Below are 21,418 nucleotides of genomic sequence, written 5' to 3'. Positions count from 1 at the left end.
AGAAAAAAGTGTCAGGGCGGATTCGGGCGGTTTAAGGAGTAATAGGCAGGGCGGATAAGAGCGGTTTGAGTGCTAATGGGTCAAGTCCCAAATGGTCTAAAAAAAGTTATACCTTGTTTCTCCTTTCTCAATATTATCAATATTTTATTCTTTCATCGTACCGGGTAGATAAAAGATGTGCATCGCTCGATATTATTTGTGGGACTCTATTTTTGTCACTTTGTATGTTATCTTTTAATATCTCATAAACCGCGTATCTTTTATTGGTTGAGCTTTGCGGAAATAACGACTGATTTTATTTGCGCATCGTGTCAGTGTAATCACAGCTGTCGTTAATTACTGAGGGTAGACTAGACGAGAGAGAGCATTGCGAGAGAGAGCAGAGAGCGGTCGCGTAACTGAATTAATAATAAAACTCCAGAGAATACAATAAAATCCACACAGATAAAACCCTAAAGCATTCGCTGCTTACTATTAGATATATCATACTTCTGCTGGCTACTGTCATAATTGCCATGATGAGGTATGTCGTACTCCCAGTTGATGCTGGATTTGTGGGACGACGATGACTGTTTCGTTACGTTATTGGACGTTTGTTTGTCACGCATGCCGATGGCTGGGTGGCCGATCGCGATATGGTGTACAATCATGCGTTTTCTCTTACTGGTCTAATAGCCTATCCCTTTTAGCCTGATCGTCGCTGCATACCTTTTTAGGGGAATATTTGCTGACGAAACCGAGATGGCGAAATATTAGACATGCTCTATGCCATCCAACGTCCGTTGTATACTGCAAACTCGGCCCAATTTTTAGCGCACACTACTACACCCAAGTACTGTATTGGTCTAAGCTACCTCTATACTAGCTCTGAACCCGGGTTTTATGAAAACCCGCGTTCAAATCATCTCTGTGTAATCGCGGCTATAGTTCCAAGTTCAAGGTCGTGACGCTCGAACGCTGCATTGAACACGGGTTAACCATTACACTAGCAAAAATGCAGTCTGATGCGAATGCGGGGTGAACTGTTCTTTTTCAAGAAGGGTTTCTAAAACCCAGGTTTTGCAGAAAATTGCATTGAACCCGTGTTTCGGGCATTATGTAGACGCGTAACCCGGGTATAAGATGCAAGTGTAGACGTAGCTGCAATTCTGAACATTGGCTAGTTATGAATTATCCTAGTAGCCCTGGCAGCAATTGGAAAGTATTGCATCAGAGGTGTTATTCAGCAGCTTTTCACCCACTTTTCGAGAGTCAAAATGATAATAAACAATATCGCTATCGTCAAAACAATATTGTGTTTTGAATCATTGTTTATACGCATTTTTTCGATATGATTGATATATTATTCAATAGAATTATGAATTGCATTTTGAATGAATTGATTTTTTTCTAGGATGCGATGGAGTTGAATAAAATCAATGTCTTCCACTGGCACATGGTAGATGATCAATCATTTCCGTTCCAGAGTAAAGTTTTTCCGAAATTGAGTGCCAAGGTGAGTGTTTTTATGATTTGAATTGAACCTAGAATGTGAAAGACTCGTCGAATATAGCAAAAATACTGGTTATGTTTTATCTGAGAACAAGTAATACTACCCCAACGTTTTATCTGAGAACAAGTAATACTACCCCAGATAATACAAATGTAGGTAAAATTCCCACAAGATATGTAAAGATCAGGAAAATTCTGAAAAACACCACAAAGAATTTGAAACTTTCGAAAACTATTGAAGTTTATCAACATAAGAATATTGCTATATCTTGTTGAGTTTTGATTTGAAATCAAATTTGGGGGGATTTTTACCGATGGGGATTATTACCTGTTACCGATAATACATTTACATACAGTTAGCTCAGCAAATAGATTTCATAGAAGCTAGTTGCCATTCATAGCTTAGATTTATGACCAGTCTAAGACCAACTTAGTTCTGTAGCCAATCAAAAAATGACTGAAGATTTGAAACCTCTTTTGGACATAAGTCAACTTCAGACTTAAGACCACTATCGGATTGAAGTCATGGCGTAGTTAAGTTATGACTGTGCAAGTGACCCCTGATGATGCATAGTCAGTTAAACCACATTGTTTGCCGAACATTTTCCTGAACACTTTTTTTCAGGACATTTCTTTGTTTCACGGTGGGAGCTATTTTACTTATAAAATCTAGTGAATTGTTAGTGCCAACAAGTATGCCTAATTCAACTCTCAGTCACAGGATTTAAAATGGTGCTGCTGGTGGTGATCCAGTTTCACATTTGTGAGATAATAGTTAACTCACGAGAGTGATATCAGTTCATATCCGAAGAGTTAACTCTCCAGTCAAATCTTTACACGGAACTGTGGAACTGGGTCTGGCGTGGTGCTATTAAATGTGAAATTTTCGCTATTAGGGCATAATGACGAACTTCCTGATGTGAACATTTTCTGATTCAAGGAATTTCTGTTGTCGATGGTATCGATTAACGAACATCTGTCCTTGCCTCCTATTATTGTCTTTAGAGATAAGGTTGGTTTTTTAAACCTTCACTGTCAATAAAGCTCAGTGCGTACGTTCTTAATCTGATATCGGGTGAAAATTATTCGGTCAAAAATCGGCCCGATCGACCCAATATCGGTTCTGCTTCTGTTTGTACTGTATCTTCTGAGTGGTAGACAAACAGAAAACAAACTTATATTGTTTGAAAATCATGTGACCCAAACGCATTCAGCTATTGGCCTCTACAACTATGAAGATTTCAAATCAGAAGAAGTGTTTGGCTAGAATGTGTGTAGTAAATTCCATGTTGATTACCGCTTGAAAATTAGATGTGCCATAATTTTTCATTGTGCCATAATAGTAATGACATTGATAATAATGATGAAATATGCTGTTATGTTATTTTCTTAATGGACTCACTGTGCTTTACATAATTGATTATAGAACCCAAAGATAAAACACTAGTATAAAACTAAACGAGAACAGATAATGACATTCTAAGAATTAATGGCATTAGGAGACATAAAGTTTTTAAAGCTATTTTTAAAGAATTCCGAATATTTTAGAATTTTTTCTATGAGGAAACAAAGTTATTAAGCTAATTTTGAAAACAGGAACCTGACATTTCTTGGTGTGATATTCCACCAAAAAGGTGCCCTGAAACTTAAAGATTGTTCACCAACTCTCTATTTCGAAACTTTTCTATTTTTGAAAATCCCTTATTATTGCCAGACCGATTTCACTTCGGGATCGATACTTTTCCCCAAATAATTCTCGCCCGCAATCGGGCAAGACACCGACGCCGAGCGGGACGTATACTTCGCGGTTAATTTGATTTGTATAAGCTCGATTCGCGGTTATCGACGTCGTGGATATTTTCGTCGGCGAAACACGCGCGAATTTTTAATCGTATCGGTCTGGATGAATAATTCATACGCGCTGTCTCGTAGCAACAGTTGACAACTGAGCAGCCAGACACGCGGTGACGTCGTCGTTATCCTCGTCGCCGTCGCCGCCGCCGTGAAAGAGATAATTCGATATTCAGTTTATGCGGCGTTTTCCGTTTATTCTGAGCGAGCGAGCGAATTCATTCCTTTCTATATCTTGAATGATTAGGAAAAAATATGAGTGACAACATGTCAAACCTTGATAGTCGGTTGTATCGATCGGTTTTAGGTTCATTAAACGAGGCGCACGGAAACGCAGAAACTAAGAAACACTGAATCAAACAAGTTCGATTTTGGAGATTTCGTTCTCGAATGAAACCATGTTTCTTATTTCTCATCGACGCACATGACATGGGGAAATGCTCGGAAACATGTTTCCGTCTCCTGTTTCCGCGATTCCCTGTTTCGTTCACGTTGGGCTTTGAGCTCACTTGGCTGTTACGAATGGTTTACAAAACTAGTTGGGGCATTGGAACAAAGTTAAGAGAATTTTGCTTTTACATGGGCGACCCCATGATTTTTTAAGGGGGTTGAATTTCCCTTTTAAAGGGCTAAATCCACTAGAATTTCGTAACTTCACAAACAACTTAGGTGGCCACGATATTGTCCCTCTATTAATGTATATGTTTTACTTGTTTCATAGAGATTTAAGCTGTCGTCGTGCTCTAAACTATACTATCGCAAATCTAAATTGCTGAAGAAAAATATTCTATCCTCATTCAAAATATGGCCAGGGATGATAATCTTCCGACCTTAGATGGATTTCCGACCTTTTCTAACATTTTCTTTATTCCTGAGATCAGTGTAAATTGCCTCGATCGCGGGTGTCACATCGGAGTGCTTCGTAGTTAGGAGTGCTCCATAAGACGGTTTTCGGCAGTAGTTAGCACAACTGTGGAGTCGGAGAAACCAATATGGCGTCTTATTCAAAAAGCGGCTCTAATTCAGGCCCAACCTATTAACATTTTGACCATAAGAAAGTAAGTTTTTTGGCTAAAAGTTACTGATTTTCATTCCCCAGAAAAATTCTTTTAAAAAAGATATTTTCTGACTTTTTCAATATGGGCTGTTTTCGTTTTGTTTCGTTTCGTTTTGTATGGCCCTAAAGGGGGTCATTGGCACCCATCAACCCCCTTTTCAGGACGCTCATTCGTTAGCCATTTTTCGGTTAGGGTTAAAGAAAGGACTGATTTAAATGTTGGCCTTACATCAGGGATGATTTAGAAAATTGGATCCAGTTTCACATTATTGAGTTGATCAAACAGTTGGCCAGTAATCGGTTAAGTTTGACTCGAGATCCAGTTCCTGGGTTGTGTGTTCAAGTTTGACTTGACACTGCATCCCCTGTGGTTTCTCTGCGCCATTCTCATCCATAGTATTAAGTGTCCTTAGTAATAACAATTCCACCTAGAGTCAAGCTACTTTAAGAGATTTTAGTTCAGTTTTTTATTTCAGAATAAAATCATTTAGGTTTTAGTTTAACAAATAGTTTGTTTCAATCGACGAGGAGCTATTCATAATTCAAGTGCTATATTGGTTAACCCTTTCAGTGCTGACTAATTGATACCTTATAGTGCTGGAGATAATTTGAATATTTTGAGAAATTCCACCCTAGTGTGTGTTGAATAACAGGAATACCACTATGGTGCGTCTACACCGTGGTAGGGTGTATTGTTAGTTAATAATATTTAACTATGTTTGACTAGTGCTGCCATTTTTCAAGAGAAATAATTACTAATTACTAATTACATCAATACACCGCAGTGCGGCGTACTAGCAAAATCCATCACCGATTCATACACCGCACTGAAAGGGTTAAATAATCAATTTATCACTTCTCGGATGACCGGTTTTGGGTCCTTTAAGTATCAGTTCATTTCGATAAAAATTTTTCAGCATGAAGTAAACATCCATTGGTTTCGTTTCAGAACAAATTGATTAGATTACATAATTCTGTTGATTGATTAGAACTAATTAAATGACATTAAATTTCTTTTTTTTTAATTGAATGACATTTTTAGAACATCCTGAAATGAGTTAGAAATAAACCGATTTTAACTCTTTGACATTCAAACCGTGGAATTGGGTCCAGCAGGTCATATTCATTTAACTCCTGTTTCAAATATTTACTCAGCACAGTGAAATTTAAGAGACTGTCGATGGGCTGAAACCACTTGATCTGCCCCATACACTTAACTATAGCCACGATCACATTGACGATTTCGGTCCATGCCAAATTAGGCCCGGAACAACTGTTCACCCAGATGCCATATGGGCCCGGGAAAAATTTGGCCTGAGCTGAATTTTAGCATGGGTCAAATTATTGCGTGTAAAATGAATGGTTTTTTCGATGTGACTCATTTCGCTTTGTTTAAGCATTGTTTAGTATCGAATGAGTGATTTACTTATTTGTGAACACACTCACATCATGCATAGGCCAAAATTTACTCTGGCCTGATCCGAGCCAAATTGTCTCCATGTGATCACGGCTTATATCCACTACTGCCATCTGTACAATTTTAGACATTCACGGGACACACATTTTACACTGCTGAAACCCAATGCACTATATTCTGTACAATATTGTGATGCCATCTATCGCGCTAGTGCAACACTACGGGGGACAGCTTCTGAGCGGTACTGTGGCCTAGATTCTCAGATAAAATCATCTAAAAAATTTCTCAATTCTCAAGTGCTCAAAAAAATTCCTTCACCATAGCATCTGGTTAGTTAACCGCTAAAATATCGAGTTAAGGTGTAAATAAGGCACTGAGAATGGTTTAAGATATTAAAATTCAAATTGAAATTCCGAAATTCCCCAAGATTTTCGTCATTTGAGACCAAATGTACGACCTGTTGTACAATTTTTGGCAAAATAGGTGAGCCAAAAAAGTTTTTAAAGCCGAAACTCAAAATACTACCACAAAGTAATTCTCAAATGAGAAAGGTAATTGGCCCAAAATTTGGTTCTTGTTGCGTTGAGGATATCGATATAGTCCAATAGTATTTGAATCATAAAACACATCCTCGTTTGTGAACGATTTAAATTCGTGTGATTGTTTGTAGCGCTCGATATGTAAATGTTATGTGAGAGCAGAATTCCAAAGCAAATACATCACAGTTGTTATCAGTGTTTGCAATCAGTAATCGATTCATTAAAAAATACAGCTGTACTTCGTGTAACGCCATCGATATGTATCCAAACGATATAAAGCGTTTGAGTTACATGAAATATTTCGTGAAATATTGAAGAATGCTCGTACAACAGTTAGTGGCCTCTTACCTGGAAAACCCTGGGATTCAGAGAAATCGAGACAAAATCAGAGAAAACTTGCGAATTTGATAAATTTGACAAAAGAAGACACTGGAAAACTTGGGGAATTCGGGAATGCTATTGATCACGCATTTCTTTGTCAGTACGTGATTCAATGAAAAATGATTGAAGCGTAGCATTCTAAACCTAGGACCTTCTCTGATTAACTCGCAGAATTTTGTGTAATTGCATGGAAAATCAGCGAAAACTCGGGGGCCGGTTTTATAAACTGGTATTACCTTTTTTACCCAGGGGCTGAGTTAATTCATTTTCAATGCAGTTAACCCCCCCCCCCCCGGGTTGAAGGTAATACCGGTCTATAAAACTGGGCCCAGGGGATTTGTAAATGGTTGCTAAGTGGCCACCTTGTACAAAACATCGTATTAAACAACTCAAGACCAAATCCATCAGGAATTCTGGATCCATTTGATGATCTCTATCTCAATAGTATTAAGTATAGTATTAAGATCTCTTTTTGATCAAATTGAAAACCTTTACTGTGGAACTGAGTCCAGGAGTTGAAATCGAATCCTAAACTATGTAATCTGGTCGAATTTACTACTTAATTACTAAATAAGACTGAATCAGTGTGCATGATTTTCCATCAAACATCGATTCTTACATATTGATATGTGAACATGCAAATTTGATTCATCGATATATCTTCATTACTGTAGTATTCATCAAAGCCTTGACTGAGAGACTTGAGTGTTTTTGGCCCGGAACAACCAATCACACGGGTGCGTGCCTGTTTGGCCCGACCACAAACGTCGGCCCAGGCCCGTGTGAATTGCAACTGGTTCTGGAAGTGACTCGGTGACTCACCTTCTTTGCTAAGCATTAACTAAGCATTGCTAAGTATTAAGTGAGGGCCCGAGTCAAATTTGGCCTGTGTCTGATTAGGCACATGCCAAATTTGACTCGAGCCTGATCGAGTACTCAAGTACTTGGTGGGCCTATGATATTACGATTAGAATTACATCGCAAGAAATGTACCACATTAGGTCATCAACAAACTTTTTCAACATTCGATTAGATTTCATAGTCTGTGATCCACATAATTAGTAAGTCATACATTACAAGCATTCTAAGTAAGAAGTTATATAGTCATTTGTAGAGTATAAGAAATTAAAGACTTATTGTTTAAAGTGTTAGCCAGCAGTGTAGATACTCAGGGCGTTTAAAGTGTTAGCCAGTATTCTAGGATCTGTAACTGTAGATGACCCCAGTAGCAGCCAATGCGATAAGTAATATAATCCATACCGCATGGCCCGCTATTCCAAATCCTAACGATATCATGCTCCACTTGTAGGCTTGCTTGGAGTCAGTTTGGGCCTGGGGCTGGTTTAGATTGGTTATCGAGTTCCTGGTGTCGAAAGCCTTGATGATGGCGACGATGCCGCAGGGCCAACAGCAAAACAGGCAAACAAACACTGATAATGCGAGGTGATCTTTAGGTGGGTTTGAAAGTGTCGCCGGTTGAATGACGACAGTTGTTTGCTGTGGTGGACCGCTATAGGCTACATTGTACTGACCGTCACCTGTTGGGAAAAAATAATACTGATCACATTTCATGTTGGTTGCCTGTCCAATTCAGAGTAATGAGTCTCCTGAATGTGTTTATAAATTGTGAAAATTTGTCAGTGAAAGTGTTTCAGTTGAAATAGGTCGTTGAAAGTGTTTCACATGAAATGGGTCAATGAAGTGTTATAGTTGGAATAGGCCAATGCATGTGTTTTAATTGTAAGTGAAGTGAGATCAGTGAAATTCTTTATACTGAAATAGGTAAATGAAAGTGTTATAGGTGAAATAGGTTAGTGAAAGTGTTACTGACAAAATAGATCAATGTAAGTGTTATAGGTAAAATAGGTCAGTAACAGTGTTTTAAAGGAATTAGGTCAATGAAAGTTTTAAGGTGAAATAGGTCAAAGTGTTGCAATTGAAAAAGGTCAGTGAAAGTGTTTTAACTGAAATAGGTCAATGAAAGTGTTACTATTGAAATAGGTCAATGAAAGTGTTTCAACTGAAATAGGTCAATGAAAGTGTTGTAGGTGAAATAGGTCAGTAAACGTGGCTTCTGGAATAGGGCTTGTGCCTGTTTAGCCTGGGCCTAATTTGGCCCGACCAAAGATGTGTGGACCAGGTCGGAGTCAAATTTCCGTGCGGGTCAAATTATTGCATGTGAATTGCAACTGGGTCTGGAAGTGACTCATTTGGCTTTGAAAAGCATTGTTCAGTACCAAGTGATTTACATGTAAACTCGCTGTCTAATTAGACACGGGCCAAATTTGACTCGGGCCTGATCTGGGCCAATTCATCCCGGTCCTAATCATTTTATTATTTGCATCTAGCGATATTGAAATAGCTGCGTGTTCAGCTGTTCCGCCATTTTGTGCGCTCGTCAAGTAGCGACGTGGTATATGCTTCCAGACATCTGCTACCCGTTTCCCCGTAGATATTCAGTCGCTCGCTTCAATTTGGGCAAAAAATACACCCGTGTGACCCAGGCAGCCCGATACGAAAATGACCCTTACCTGGCGGCGGGCTGTATTTATTTTGTTGATCCATTGTCCGGTTGATGAGTTGTTTAATGAATTCGTATCATCCTAAAATGATGCGTTAGATTATTCTCGTATGAGCAAATGATGTACTTATATATTCGAATTTGAATATTTCCGATTTGAATCAAAAATGATCGAACTTGAATTCTTCAGCTTTATTTTAACAGCGTAGTCCGCGATAATTGAAGTATCTAGAGTCTAATTAATGGAAAAATGCGTACCTTTTTATTCCTTTATCGGTTGTGTGACGCTAGCTGCTGTACTGTAGACTCTCGGCTTGCAATGTTCTCCCTCTCCCTCCTGTTTGAAGTGCCCTCCCGCATTATTACTCACAGATGTTAACGTCCGCAATCGCCAACATCCAATATACAATATATAGGTCATATAATGGGAACTTTTTAAACAATGCATATTTGAGAAAAAAAGTCGGGGGGGGGGGGGGAGGTGGTGATGGGGAAAGCGAAACATGATACCGTTTTTAAATCATGTCTCATGACTTTGTTGTTTCCTACTTGGGAGGCCGAACCGAGGGGAGGGTGCACACCCCCTCTAAAAATGTCTAGTTACCCTGAAATCTCACGGGAAAAGGAAGACTGATACCTAAAAAAGTTTTGAATTCATAAGCTTGTCTTCTGTATTTCCGAAAATGAGTTAATGTTTCGCGACGAAATGCCAAAAAAAGTTATGAAGGAGAGACTAATGGAAGATAGGCTGTATGGAGTAGGTTTCCCATTAATATATGTATATTAGTGCAATACATACGTATGTATATAAGTGGAATGATATGATGTTCCAATAATTAGAAAGGATGTATCGACTGTAGTGGCACTTGAATGATTGAATAGAGGGTTTATATTGAATATGACATGGCTGAGGCATTAGCCGCGATCGCATAGATATGATTTAGCCCAAGCCAAATTGGCACGGATCAGGCCCGAGTCAAATTTGGCCCGTGCCTAATAAACACGTGCGCGTACACAAACCACTCACTGGATACTGAACAATGCTTAAAGTGAACAAGTGAGTCACTTCCAGAATAAGTTGCGATTCAAAATTTGACTTGTGCTTGGTCGGACATTTTTGGTAGGGCCAAATTGGCACGCATCAGGCCTGAGTCAAATTTAGCCCATGCCAAAGTGCTTCTGTGATGGCGGCTTAAGTCTTCGACCTGAGTAGGATTGAAATGAGTGCCGAACCCTGGGTATTATATAAGTGGGTTCAAGGTTGATTTCCCCAGGTGCCCGTGACCGACGGCTTCGACCGCTCGGGCGCAACGCTCCTTTAAAATCTTTCTGCGCGAAGCAGGAATGGTTTTCATCGTTTTTAGGATCAAGTGTGTTGATCCTTATAGAATGGTCCTGAGAGTAACTTTCTGTTAGCTCTTGGTGGCACAAATTGTAACCACTGGATATACACAGCTGATATTTTGTCAATCGGTGGAAAACAGATGGTGGAATTGATTTGGGCAGTTTCATCCATCAGCTCTAAGCCGTTTCGAAGTACTGGGAGAAAATGGGCAAAATTTCAATAAAACTATTGCTATTCTACTAATCGATGCTTGACCTAGTTTTATGACATCACAGGGAAAGCCCTTCAGAAGGGCATCACTTGGAAATCCCTCTAGAAGGGCTTTCCCAGTGGCATCATTATCGAGAACTGTTCTACTATGGTAATGGGTTTTCTACGGAAGCCTTGACTTAATAAGTCGAAATTGTGAAAAAACTTTCTCGTATGTCACCTAGGGGCTTCCGTAGAAAACCCATTACCATGTATCTTTATCAGCTGTTTATACTTAATTGCAAATTCAAGAACAAATCGATTTTTGTGCTCAAAACTTAAAAAAATTCTCAGTTGATCCTACCGGTCCCATGGTCCTTAATAACTCTTATTCATCTTCCGATCATTACAGTGATAACGATGTATTTCTTAGCGAGATGAAATTCCACGGGAGGGAACAACGTCAACAACCCTCAAATCGTTCTACACTGCAGGGGCGGATCTAGAGGCAGACTATGACATGAGCACAGAATTAAAAAAAGGGCAATTCATAAGAAAAGGCACTATCCGAAGGCGTGAAGCGTTTGCGGGGTCTGGATAAAATTTTTGAATTTCAACCCATTTTAATGCGATTTCCAGGCACCTGAGACACAAAAATGGCATTCTGCAACAATTCTTTAAGAGATGGGAATTTATTAATATGGAAACAATGTGGAAAATGAAATTAATATGGAAAAGATTTTTTTCGCACTTTTTTCAAAAAGGGCACTCAGAATTTGCGACAGGAGCACGTGCTCCGCGTGCTCCCGTCTAGATCCGCCCCTGCACCGTGTGGCACTTGAGGACAGTCACGTATATTTCCTGCTAAAAGCTTTTCGACATTACAATTAATTTCATGTCGATACGAAATGATGATTTATAAAAACGAATGGCATTTTAACAGCTTACGTCTCGTCGAATTTGTCACGCAGCCGGGGTTATATCGGCGACGTAAAATTTAATGATTCGTTTATAACTTTTTCACTGCTTAACTCGAAAGACTGTTTTTTCCAAGACCTCGTTTAACCCTTTCAGTGTGTCTACACCGCAGTGCGGTGTATGAATCGGTGATGGATTTTGCTAGTACACCGCACTGCGGTGTATTGATGTAATTAGTAATTATCTCTCTTGAAAAATGGTAGCACCTGTAAAACATAGTGAAATATTTGTAACTAACGATACACCACACCATGGTGTAGACGCACCACAGTGGTATTCTAGTTATTGAATACAGTAGGGTGGAATTTCTCAAAATATTCAAATTATCTCAAGCACTATAAGGTACCAATTAAACAGCACTGGAAAGGGTAAAGCCCGGCGTGCGCCGATGTATGAAGACACGTATCACAAAATAGATCTGTATTTGCTCGTACGTAATTGAATAATCGATGTTTTTATTTTTTTGAAAATCTTTTTTAGTTTTCTAGTGCTGCATACTCAGGAACGAAAATCCAATAAGGGTTTCTTGTTCGAGAGCACGGTTATGTAACAAGTGCTTTTGAGCTGAAGTGTACTGTGTAGACGCAGAAACTCTCTCTTGTTTTGACGTTTTTCTTCGAAGGCCATAATTTGATGATGGGTTCTCGGCTGATTATTTATTTAGCCCAACTAGCATTTGTATTTGTTTCGTGTTGCGGCACATTTTTCGGATAACTGAACAGGGGCACATACGTGTATCTTGAAAAGGGTACCATTGAGAACAGTAGTACTGGGGGAGCAGTGGGACAAGGGGGTAGGGTATCTTGAATAGATCTCTTGTAATAATCTAGGACCCAGTTTTAATGACTGGTATTAACCCAGGGGCTAACTCAATTGAAAATGAATTCAGTTAGCCCCTGGGGCCAGTTGCATAGTCGTGACTTAAATCCATAAGTGGTCTTAAATCTTAAGACTGGTCTTAAGTTGTTAGATTAGCTATGGAACTAAGTTGGTCTTAGACTGGTCTTAAGTCAAAGCCATGACTATGCAACTGGCCCCTGGGTTTAAAGTTAATATCAGTCTATAAAACTGGCTCTAGGAGTTTTTGATTGTTACAACTATTTGTACGCATAATCATGATTTTAACCCTAAGAAAATGCATTGGCTGGTAGATGCGTTTGCTAATCCTATATATTCCTATGTATATTATCTACTTGCAGGGTGCATTTGATGCGGAGTCAGTTTATACGTTAGAAGATGTTAGCGACATTATAGAATATGGTCGACTGCGGGGTATTCGCGTTATCCCTGAATTCGATACACCTGGTAAGTCGTCGAATAGGCGGCATTGAAAATGCAGCGAATTTGATTCCGTAGATTCTATCATCATCTTTTCCGGGATTTCACGATACCGAATGTATGATTGAATGTAGGAATCATCCAATGTTTCATCCAACATCCGATAAAAACGCGTGTATCATGTTTTGCGAATAACGGATGTACCCTGAACATCATCCCTCGCTAGAGAAACGTTTTGAAATACAGTCAAACTTGCTTTATACGGATCGATCTAATCCGGATTTTGTTCTAATCCCGACAATATTTGCAATCCATTTGTTCGTTAACCCTTTCAGTGCGTCTACACGGCAGTGCGGTGTATAAATCAGTGATAGATTTTGCTACTACACCGCACTGCAGTGTATTAAGGTTATTTGTAATTAGTAATATCTCTCTTGAAAAATGGCAGCACCTGTCAAACATAGTAAAATACTAGTAACTAACGATACACCGCGCTGCGGTGTAGACACACTACAGTGGTATCCTGTTATTCAACACACTATAGAACCGAATTTTTTTTAAATTTTCAAATTATCTCCAGCACTATAGGGTACTGATTAGTCAGCACTGAAAGGGTTAATATACAAAAAAGTATATACATTAAGCAGATTCCACTGAATTAGAAATAGATAGAACATTGATATGACATAGTATATACGTGCTATCACCTCCAAACCCTGCCGAACCCCCTCCCTGCCAAACCCCTTCCCCAATACCGTACTCATTTGAACTGACCCGATTCATGTGTACGTATGTCATAAATGAATGATCCCTAAACAGATAATATTGTTTATCGATAGCAAGACAGCAAACTCCTAGTGAGTTGCTTTCAAATTTACAGATAACACTACACTCTTCTAAGTCTCTATTACAATACAAATCGTGCAAATTCTAACATTTGCAGGAAGGTACCGTATAAGCCGCGATCACACGAGCATTCTAGGCCCGTGCCGGAAAAATTGTTCACACAGGTGCCAAATGGACCGAGCCTGTTTCGCCCGTGCCAAATCAGGCGCGACCAAAAATGATTGCGTTTGAATTGCAACTGGTACCGAAAATGACCCACTTCGCTTTGTTTGAACATTGTTTAGTATCGAGTGAATGGTTTGCGTGTAAACGCGCTCTCTAATTAGGCACGGGCTTCATTAGGCTCGAGCCCGATCCGTGTCAATTTGGCCCGGACCAAATCATCTCGGTGTGATCGCGGCTATTATCCTCTTGCTGTCCCATCATCAGTGTCTGCAGTTGTGTATTATCTATCTCTTTATAGGTCACGTTCATTCGTGGGGTTACGGGCATCCCGAGTTTCTGACGCCGTGCTATGTCGGAAACGAGCCCGACGGATTTTACGGGCCGATTCACCCGCTGCAGAATACTACGTACAACTTCCTGGAGAAGTTGTTCGGTGAAATTCTAACCGTTTTCAAAGATCGTTACGTTCATTTAGGCGGCGATGAAGTGTCGCTCGGCTGCTGGTAGGTCAACTTCGAAATCTGATAAAAATTGAATGAGTTTTGAGCTGAAGAAAAACCCACAATACTTAAGAGTAGTGACATTTCAATTTAAATATATGAGCCATTTTCAAAACATAAGTATCTTTCGAAAAAAAATTCATGTAATTAAGTTGAAACAGGTGTATAGGAAAACCGCAAACAGACAAATAAATAGTTAAACCTCAGCACACAAAACGTGAGACGAAAAGGCTCGTTTCATGGCTGTGGCTACGAGACAAGACAAACTGTTTCAATTGCTGTTTGCATATCAAGAACAAGTAACTGTGATACGCTAATAGAGATTATCAGCAGATGTCACACGTATTGTTCACTCACAGTCACATTGTCTGTCAAGTGGCTGTCATATTGTGACTTCTAACTTCAATTAGCCTGCTTGTGCACCTGATGGACGACTCAAATATCGACTCAAATATCGCGTGCTGTGATATCACATGCATGGCGCAATGGGTATCAACTCAAATATCGCGTGCTGTGATATCACATGCATGGCGCAATGGGTATCGACTCAAATATCGCGTGCTGTGATATCACATGCATGGCGCAATGGGCACAAAACATCAAATACGTAATACACGTAAAAATCTAACTTTTGTTATGAGGTTTTTCCATCCTCCCCTGGCAGGGATTCGAATCTGATGGCATTAACATTACTAGACTCAGCTACCTAACGAAACCCTGTTACATGATGCGCATGTCTGCCACCAGAAAACTTGCGGTGCCAATCAGATTGCTTGGTGTATAATTGCTGGCAAATTGAACACCATCTTCACCCGTCAAGGGATTCGAACCCACTACGCTAAAGCTGTTCGCCGAACCCCTTGACCTCACGAGTCGTTAGAGTCGTTACTAGCCGACCAGAATCCGGTCGTACCAATCACAGCGCTTGTAACAAACGACATTAGGCCTCTGTTGGTTTTTCCATTAAATGGACCAATCAGTGAACGTTTTACTGAACAAGGAAGTATTTGGCAAATCGATATATGACGTCATGCGCAACAGCACCATTAATGAAATCACGCTTCGGGAGGCCAGGGGGCTGGTGGAAGCGAGTTACCGAACCCCTGGCAAGCGTGGATGATCGAACGCGTAAATTATAAATGAGCTAAAATGAAATGGCATTTGTGATTGGCTAATATTGACACTAGCTAAGCTAGGCATTTAGCTGTGCACTTGGACTAGTGTGGCAGGGTTTCGTACCACAGCGAGTCTTGATGCCATCAGGTTTGAATCCTAGCCCGGGGACAATGAGGTTTTTCTTGCTGTGTGAGGGTTTTTGCGTCAGTTCGAGATATAAAATTTGTATACGCAATCGGAAACTTTTTCTGACAACCAGCTAGTTATTGTCTTTCCTACTCGGATCCAAAGAAAATTCTCACCGATTCAGGATGAATGCCCTCTTTTAGAGAAAAACGCTTTTCAGTGTATATAGCGCAGATCTCTCAGAATAAGAGTGGATCTGTACGCTTGTGTAAATACGTAAATGTTGAAATATAAGCTTGTGAATAGTATAATTTCAACTAATCGGAACTATTTGATTCTAGGTATTCGAATCCGGATATAATGAAATATATTCAGAAAACGAGTCCAGGAAATAATGAGATTATGGTACAATATTATACGCAAAGGTAAGTAGTAAAGCAACAAAGCAGCCATAGCAGGATTTCTATACCGCTATACCATTGCATTCAAACCAGTAGAAAAGTGTACATATCATTTTCTGTAGTACGAAACCTGTTTTGACGATTTATATAGCTTTTCATCTGGATGATATATTTTGTAATTATTCAGTCCTGAAAATAGCTTTCAAACCTCTCCAGTTTTGGGCTAATTATGAAGCGGTAAATTTGAAAAAATGGCATAACCCAGTGAATACTTCTCCAATTTTGATGTCCTGGAAATAAGTTTCAAACTGACTGCACTGTGACCCAATTAGAGAAATCCTAATTTGTGGAATTGGGGAGGGAGGGTTAAAGCAATACCTGCAATATGAATTGTCTGGCGGGTTTATCACACATGTATGTGAAACTCAGGGGTTAGATTGAAATGTGTGAAATATTGTGAATAATGGATGTTTGCTTCAAAAAATGTGCAAAATAATTGTGAATACGTGTAGATTTATGAAAAATGTCCATCAAAACATTTTCATCCCCCTTTTATGCCATATACCATATACCGATTACAGAAATTACATCGTTGTCTGTCCACATTATGATCAGTATGTTATCGTGCCTAAATTTGAAAAATAAAATCTGGGTAAGATCATGTGAAAAATGCGACAAATTTTTGTATTTTGCTGTAAAATAATATGAAAGAATCTAATTGTAAGGGTGTGAAATAATATGAAAATTCCAGAGTTCATCTCAATCAGATCCTTGGTCTCAATGTATTACATTTCGGCGTTGCTAGGTATTTTTATTGCCATGACTTTAATTCTCAATATCATTGATTTATGACGTATCAATTATTTCATTGAACCAGCTGCGAATACACGTGTTGATTTTGCTTTCCATTTTCTTTCGACAGATTGATTAATATCATATTGAAGTTAGGACAGTCGCGCGCTCAGAAAGCTGGTAACATCGTCTGGCAGGAAGTATTTGATAAAGCCGTTGAGGTGCGTAGGATCATAACAGTCGTAAAATATTCAGGAAGTTATTCCGGGAAGATATAAGTTCCAGGAAGGAACAAAATATATCCCGGTAGAACCGGACGAATCTTTTTTCACTTAACATTAAAAAAAGAATTCAATGGGATACCAGCAACGCAAGGAAGCGAGGATTCGGCAATATTCTGCCTGGATCACTAGAGGCTCTGGGTTACCCCGCTTCGATTTCCCGGGAAAATTGGAAAATGAAATCAACGTCCATGACTGGAATATACAGGGAATACCACATATTGGAAAATACAGGAACTGGAATGCATTTTCTAGTCCTTGTATTTTCATACATTGTTCGTTTTCCTGTTGGGTTATTTTGTCCATTTACTTGACTACACTCTATAATGCGGAAATGCTTCAACGTAACTCCTTCTTTTATACAATAGACTGTATTTTTGTATCATACACATGTACTTTTTTAGTTAAGAAACTTATGATAAATGATGCGATAATAATGCCGGTATATTTACTTACAGCTGAACCCTGATACTATAGTGCAGGTATGGATGGGAAGTTCAGCCGATGTCGAACGCGTTACTCAACAGAAAATGAGAGCTATATTCTCGTCTTGTTGGTACCTCGACCATTTCAGTTATGGGATCGAGTGGCAGAGATTTTATCTATGCGATCCGCTCAACGAAGGTAATGAAAATGAGGCAATTTGGTTTTAGATTTAATTTTGAGTTCATTTTCAATTGATTACACAGGCGTTGTATTTATTGAATTGAGTTCAGATTGTGAAACTGTCAGACTCAGATTTCGAATGAATTAGTCAAACCCCCGTGATTTTGATCAGTTTTATGCGGATATTATTGATGGTCTACCTATGCATAAATGTATGTAGAAAATGATACAGGTTGACTCCTTCATTCAGACAACTAAGGCTAAACAAAAATGATACCTTGTTTCTCCGCAGCGGCCGGGTCATTTTTGTAAAATATGATAGAATTTGTTAACAGTTCATTTCTATAGCGGCCAGGTCTGTTATGGTAAAATAGATCATGATTTCAAAAAAAGTAATGTATAGGGTAGATAGGCGGCCGGCCGGGTCAACATTTAAGCTCAGCAGAGCAGAGAAACAAGGTATCAATTTTTTTTAGCCTAAAGGTTTTTTTTTAACCAAAATGAGTTTATTTCACAAAAAACAAGGAAATTAACAAAATAAACAAACCACACAAAGCGTCATAATGACGTTATATGCGTGGTAACATGAATATAAAATGATGTGTTTCTAGGCAATAAATAAAGACATATTTTGGTTGAAAATTACATTATTTACCTGGTTTTTTTCTCTGGGTTCTGTAAACTTTATTGAAGTGTAAGATTTTAGTGGAAGCTTTAATAATGAGGACATTTCATTGTCTACCACACTGCTAAAGGTGCTTGACACTCCTTTAATTTGAGCAAAATGCCGAAACTCCTTCAATTTTGAGAAATAGGCAATTAGAAATTTTTGTAATTTTACAGTAAAGTATGCCTAAATGGATACAGTTGGAACCAGATTTTTTTCCATGCAATTAGGTGGTTACCGAAACTGAGTTTAGGTAGCGTATAGGATACAAATTTGCTTACATAACCACTGAAATAATGGTTCATCTGATTGATTGGTGTAAATGACCTAGTAAATAGATGGCTAGTATTTCGGACTGTATTTTGAATGTCACGTGTTGTGCATTTGTCTCCCTGATTGGCTGTTGGGCTAGTAAATTTAGGAAATGTAGTTATACAATATGGTCGGCAATGCCAGTGAAAATGTTTTATCAGTTTTGCAAGACATGAGATGAAGCACAATCACACAATTACACGGATGATTTGGCCCGGACCAGACCGAATCAGATTTAGCATATTCTTAATAAGAGAGGGCGGGCATTCACACATAAATCATTTGTTCATCAAATGCGTCAATGCATTAAATGCCAAATTTAGCCTGGGTCAAAAACGTTCATGTGATCCCAGTTTCAGGTGTCGAAAATTGATCTTCATTTAGGTTTTATTTGATTTTAAATGATTTATTTTTTTTTTCAGGAAGGGCGATCGACACTAAATTATTTCTCGGAGCTGAATTCGCCATGTGGGCCGAGTATATAGACGATAGCGAATTCTTATCGAGAACCTGGTAAATAACGTAGTCTTCTTCACTGATTCCCAATGATCTTACCGTGAGAAATTCAATAATGGATAAAAAGATTAAAACCCACTATCTACAGATTAAAAGAATTTAAAATCAAGAATTTATTCATTCGAACAATCTAAAATATATAATTAACACGACGTTTCGATCTCACCCTAGAGATCATCGTCAGGTGTGAGATATTGACTAAAAACAGGGGTATATATACAGAGGAGAACGGGTTAAGAGTGAGATCGTAACCTCGTGTTTATTATATATTTTAGATTTTTCGAATAAATAAATTCTTGATTTCAAATTCTTTTAATCTGTAGATAGTGGGTTTTAATCTTTTTATCCGTTCACCACGTTTGAGTCGGGTTATCGTACTATTCAATAATGGATGCCTAGGGAATTGGTGCTTTGATTATAATTTTCACTTCCTGGAAATCAGGGAGAAGTCGAAGAATTTTCTTTTCTTTAAAAAAGTCAGGGGCTTAGTCAGTGAATTTTGTAAAAAGAAGCTAAAAATCAGTCCGGACAGGGAAATATTTGTTGAGATTGCTAGTTCGCGCGTAAATCAAACAGTTTCCATCTGTGTTTTACGTATTTGACTGAGGCATGTCAGGGAATAGTCGGGAAGAAAGCAAAGCGAATTAAAGTGGCAATCCTGTTGCAATACTGGGAACCAAAGAACCCTCTTGTTTTTAACATTTTACTGAGTGAAGTGATTGTACAAATTGTATTTTCAGGCCGAGAGGTTCAGCAGCGGCGGAACGATTCTGGAGTAACCAGAACGTTAGGGATATCCAATCAGCCGCTTATCGGTTAGAAGAACAAAGATGTAGAATGGCTAAGTATGTATCCAACGAGGTTCAGCGATGCTCATACTGTGAATGAATAAATTTCGAATACATCGTACAGGGGTGGATCCAGCTGTTGAATTGGAATATATTCCTAGAAATTATTGCTCAATGATCTGCCGACGGAGTAGCTCATTATAAGGGGGTTTTGTGGTCCACCTCCTAAAAAGTTAGAAAAATGAGTAGTTTGGCTTGTATCTAAGGGATTCCGGACTTGTCTGATTAGGTACTTCTAGAAATATATGTTAGTCACATTTTTCTTAAATTCAGTGGATGGAATATAGCTTGGATTCGCCCCTGTCATACCATACGAACTGATACAAAATTTTATATCATTTTGCATTTTTTTTTTGTGACATCAGCCGAGGGATATCAATGGGTGTAGTAAATGGTCCAACGAAGTGCCCGAGTAACGGCAAGAAACGCGAGAGCAAGATTAAGATTGTTCATCTTAAAGAACCCTGTCTCCAATCGATTAGTGCTAGTAGTAACATGAATTCAGATTCATCGTACAGATTAGAGCGTCTTCTGTCGTCGGCAAAGGTAAATGAAATGTCAATAATATATATGAAACTGTTTCATATCTCCGCTGCTGCTGCTGCTGCCAAAATTGAATCACATGAACTGTAAAAACCAGCATATAGGCCTAGCGGCGTATAAGTCGAGGTCAATATTTGAGTGGTAAAATCGGGGGTTAAAAACTCGACTTTTATACTGGTTTTTACAGTACATGTATATCATTGTTGCTGCTATGAGTTATCTTTGGGCTAGTGTAAATAGTTGAAAGTTATCCCGAATTGACCAATGAACATTGAGGACGAAACAAAGTTTATTGATAGTGATTCTCAAGTGGCGACAATGGTGTCAAAACCAGCTTTATGAGATGTCTCATAGTGGCCATGGGAATGGAGTCAGAAGTATGAGATATCTCTTAGTGGCCATGGGGATAGAGTCAGAAGTATCAGATATCTCATAGTGGCCGTGGGGATGGAGTCAGAAGTATCAGATATCTCATAGTGGCCATGGGGGTAGAATCAGAAGTATCAGATATCTCGGTGTTATTGTTGGCGTAACCAGAAGTACGAAATACCTCGAACCGGCATCGCATTGGTGATAGACCCAGAAGTATGAGATATCTCATAGTGTCAATGGTGCCTGCTATAGAATAGGAGATACCAGTATGTTGTATGTA

The 21,418-nt window shown here is 38.9% G+C and overlaps 1 protein-coding gene across 1 annotated transcript in view; it reads left to right on the top strand.

Moving 5' to 3' along the window:
• The window catches only part of LOC141902395 (beta-hexosaminidase subunit alpha-like), a 59,542-nt gene that overhangs the window by 32,926 nt on the left and 5,198 nt on the right, over positions 1–21,418 (top strand). The window contains exons 8-16 of the mRNA XM_074790099.1: positions 1,394–1,495; positions 12,969–13,074; positions 14,357–14,561; positions 16,142–16,225; positions 17,124–17,214; positions 17,733–17,898; positions 19,282–19,372; positions 20,116–20,220; positions 20,589–20,769. Coding sequence (XP_074646200.1) covers positions 1,394–1,495; positions 12,969–13,074; positions 14,357–14,561; positions 16,142–16,225; positions 17,124–17,214; positions 17,733–17,898; positions 19,282–19,372; positions 20,116–20,220; positions 20,589–20,769 — 1,131 coding nt within the window. The remainder of the gene's footprint in view (positions 1–1,393; positions 1,496–12,968; positions 13,075–14,356; positions 14,562–16,141; positions 16,226–17,123; positions 17,215–17,732; positions 17,899–19,281; positions 19,373–20,115; positions 20,221–20,588; positions 20,770–21,418) is intronic.

The sequence above is a fragment of the Tubulanus polymorphus genome, chromosome 3, assembly GCF_964204645.1.
Source record: "Tubulanus polymorphus chromosome 3, tnTubPoly1.2, whole genome shotgun sequence".
In the NCBI taxonomy this organism is placed as follows: Eukaryota; Metazoa; Nemertea; class Palaeonemertea; order Tubulaniformes; family Tubulanidae; genus Tubulanus; species Tubulanus polymorphus.
This window is presented reverse-complemented; position numbering and strand designations above follow the sequence as displayed.